Here is a 2,842-nt window from a genome sequence, read left to right as displayed (position 1 = left end):
AAAAAAAAAAAAAAAAAGAACTTCTCATCTCCCACTTATTCAGCCATGACTCAGTTTTGAGGGACACCTTATTCTTTCTGCATCTTAAGCACCCAGCACAGGGCCTGGAACAGAGGAAGTGCTGAGAAAAGGCTAGTGATTGGCAGGCTCAGCCCGGGGTTTCAAGGCTCCATATCCTCTTAGCTTTTCAGGCTACATATATTTGTGTGAAGGTGGTTAAAATGCACACAGATTTGTTTCTGGCTTGGAGCCCTTTGATCCAACAGAAGAGGAAATGTCCTCTCCTTAAAAGCCACAAATAAAATCTTATGGAGCTCCAAATATGCCCTACCCCAATACCATTATCATTTCCCTTTATACCTTAATCCACTTCATCCCCCAAACTGGCTGTCCCAGTACTGGCAAGGTCTCATCCTCCCTCTTCTCCTCTCCCACAGCTTTGTTACCCGAAAGAACCGCCAAGTGTGTGCCAACCCAGAGAAGAAATGGGTTCGGGAGTACATCAACTCTTTGGAGATGAGCTAGGATGGAGAGCCCTTGAACCTGAACTTACACAAATTCACCTGTTTCTGCTTTCTCTTGTCCTAGCTTGGGAGGCTTCCCCTCACTATCCTACCCCACCCCCTCCTTGAAGGGCCCAGATTCTACCACACAGCAGCAGTTATAAAAACCTTCCCCAGGCTGGAGTGGTGGTGCACGCCTGTAATCCCAACACTTTGGGAGGCCAAGGCGGGTGGATCACTTGAGGTCAGGAGTTTGAGACCAGCCTGACCAACATGATGAAACCCCATCTCTACTGAAAATACAAAAATTAGCTTGGCGTGGTGGTGCATGCCTATAATCCCAGCTACTCGGGAGGCTAAGGCAGAAAAATCGTATGAACCCAGGAGGTGGAGGCTGCAGTGAGCTGAGATTGTGCCACTTCACTCCAGCCTGGGTGACACAGTGAGACTCCGTCACAACAACAACAACAAAAAAAGAAGCCTCCCCATCTAAAGCCTAGAAGAGCTTCTGAGGCGCTGCTTTGTCAAAAGGAAGTCTCTAGTTTCTGAGCTCTGAAGCCCCTTGGCTTTGCCAGGGCTCTGTGATCAGGAAGGAAGTCAGCGTGCCTCTAGAGGCAAGGAGGGGAAGAACACTGAGCTCCTAAGCTTCCATCTCAACCCCTTACAGGAGCTTACCGGCAAACATGAAAAATCGGCTTTCCATTAAAGTTCTCAATGCAAGTATAAAGCTGACTTGGTTTGATTTCCTCCTGGGGAACTCTCCTTCCCCATGAGCATTGAGCACACAGGGCTCCAGGGCTTGCAAACACCCGATATCCATCCTAGATTTGGATGACAGGGCTGAAAACAAAAGCCTTCTGTGAAGGGGGCATGGGTAGGCAGAGCAATTAAACTAATCAGTGACTTATCCACTCTGGAGGGGGAGGGGAGACAATAGTCACTACGTCCCCACCCCTGAGTCCCCAAGTTTATCTTACTGCCTGCCACAGTGTCACCCTGTTTCCTCAGACCTTGGTTGGCCCTTCCTCCCTGGCCTACCCTCCACCTTATCCCCAGTGGATTTCTTTAACACCACCCTTTCCCCGGGAATGGGATTCAATGGCAATTCCATATGCCTCAGGTCTTTGAAATAAGGACAATGAGGTATTTTGTGGTTTTTCCACTAGTACACCAGCTCTTATAAGGTGGGGTATTCCAACTTTCCCAAGCTTGTCCCTTTATGTAAACATGTATTGACAATATATGTGGTCATAATAATAGTTAACATTAATTGAGCACTCACTATGTGACAGGGATTGGCTCAGCCCCTTACATTCATCATTCTTTTTCATCCTTAAAACCCTATAGGGTTAGGTACAGTTATTAGCCCTGTTCATAGTCAGGAAAACCCTTAGCAAGAGAGGGAAATGATTTGCCCAAAGCCCCACAGCTCAAAGAAAAATAAAGCAGGTGGGCCAGGCTCGGTGGCTCACGCCTGTAATCCCAGCACTTTGGGAGGCCAAGGCGGGCGTATCAAAAGGTCAGGAGATCGCAACCATCCTGGCCAACATGGTGAAACCCCGTCTCTAGTAAAAACACAAAAAAATTAGCTGGGCATAGTGGCAGGCACCTGTAGTCCCAGCTACTCGGGAGACTGAGGCAGGAAAATGTCATGAACCCAGGAGGCGGAGCTTACAGTGAGCTGAGATCATGCCACTGCACTCCAGCCTGGGCAACAGAGTCAGATTCCGTCTCAAAAAAAAAAAGAAGAAGAAGAAGAAAAATAAAGCAGTTGGTAAAACTTTACAATTAAGTTTAAACCCATCAGGTCTAATGCCAAAATTCATACTTTTTTTTTCCCACCCTTAATTTGCAAAATTCTAAACGTATGGAAATTTGCAAGACTATACCACATACCCTTCATCTAGAGTCAAATATTGACATTTTACCACATTTGCTTTATCTGTGTGTGGGGGCAAGATGTGGTCAGTATATACATTTTTTTCTGAACCACTTGAGAGTAAGTTGCAAATGTGATATCATGTCACTCTTAAAAGTGTCAGGCACATGTATACATATGTAATAAACCTGCACATTGTGCACATGTACCCTAGAACTTAAAGTATAATAAAAAAATAAAAATAAAAATAAATTTAAAAATTAAAAAAAAGTGTCAGGATGTGGTGAAACCCCATCTCTACTAAAAATACAAACAATTAGCCAGGCGTGGTGGCGGGTGCCTGTAGTCCCAGCTACTCGGGAGGCTGAGGCAGGAGAATGGCATGAACCTTAAAGGCAGAGCTTGCAGTGAGTCGAGATCTCGCCACTGCACTCCAGCCTGGGCAAGAGAGCAAGACTCC

At 46.0% G+C, this 2,842-nt stretch overlaps 1 protein-coding gene across 2 annotated transcripts in view; it reads left to right on the top strand.

Annotated features, from left to right (window-relative positions):
• The window catches only part of CCL5 (chemokine (C-C motif) ligand 5), an 11,822-nt gene that overhangs the window by 7,532 nt on the left and 1,448 nt on the right, over window positions 1-2,842 (top strand). Inside the window, exon 3 of one of the 2 annotated variants that reach the window (XR_001002877.1) lies at window positions 438-754. Coding sequence is in view for 1 of the 2 variants with exons in the window: in XM_011951867.1 (XP_011807257.1) it covers window positions 438-525 (88 nt within the window). In the remaining variant the exon portion in view is untranslated. Of the gene's footprint in view, window positions 1-437; window positions 959-2,842 lie in introns of those variants that run through there. The other variant, XM_011951867.1, reaches the window with a different exon arrangement.

Source organism: Colobus angolensis, unplaced genomic scaffold (assembly GCF_000951035.1).
Source record: "Colobus angolensis palliatus isolate OR3802 unplaced genomic scaffold, Cang.pa_1.0 Scaffold329, whole genome shotgun sequence".
NCBI classification, from domain to species: Eukaryota; Metazoa; Chordata; class Mammalia; order Primates; family Cercopithecidae; genus Colobus; species Colobus angolensis.
The sequence above is the reverse complement of the archived record's forward strand: the minus strand, read 5'-3'. Positions and strand labels throughout refer to the sequence as shown.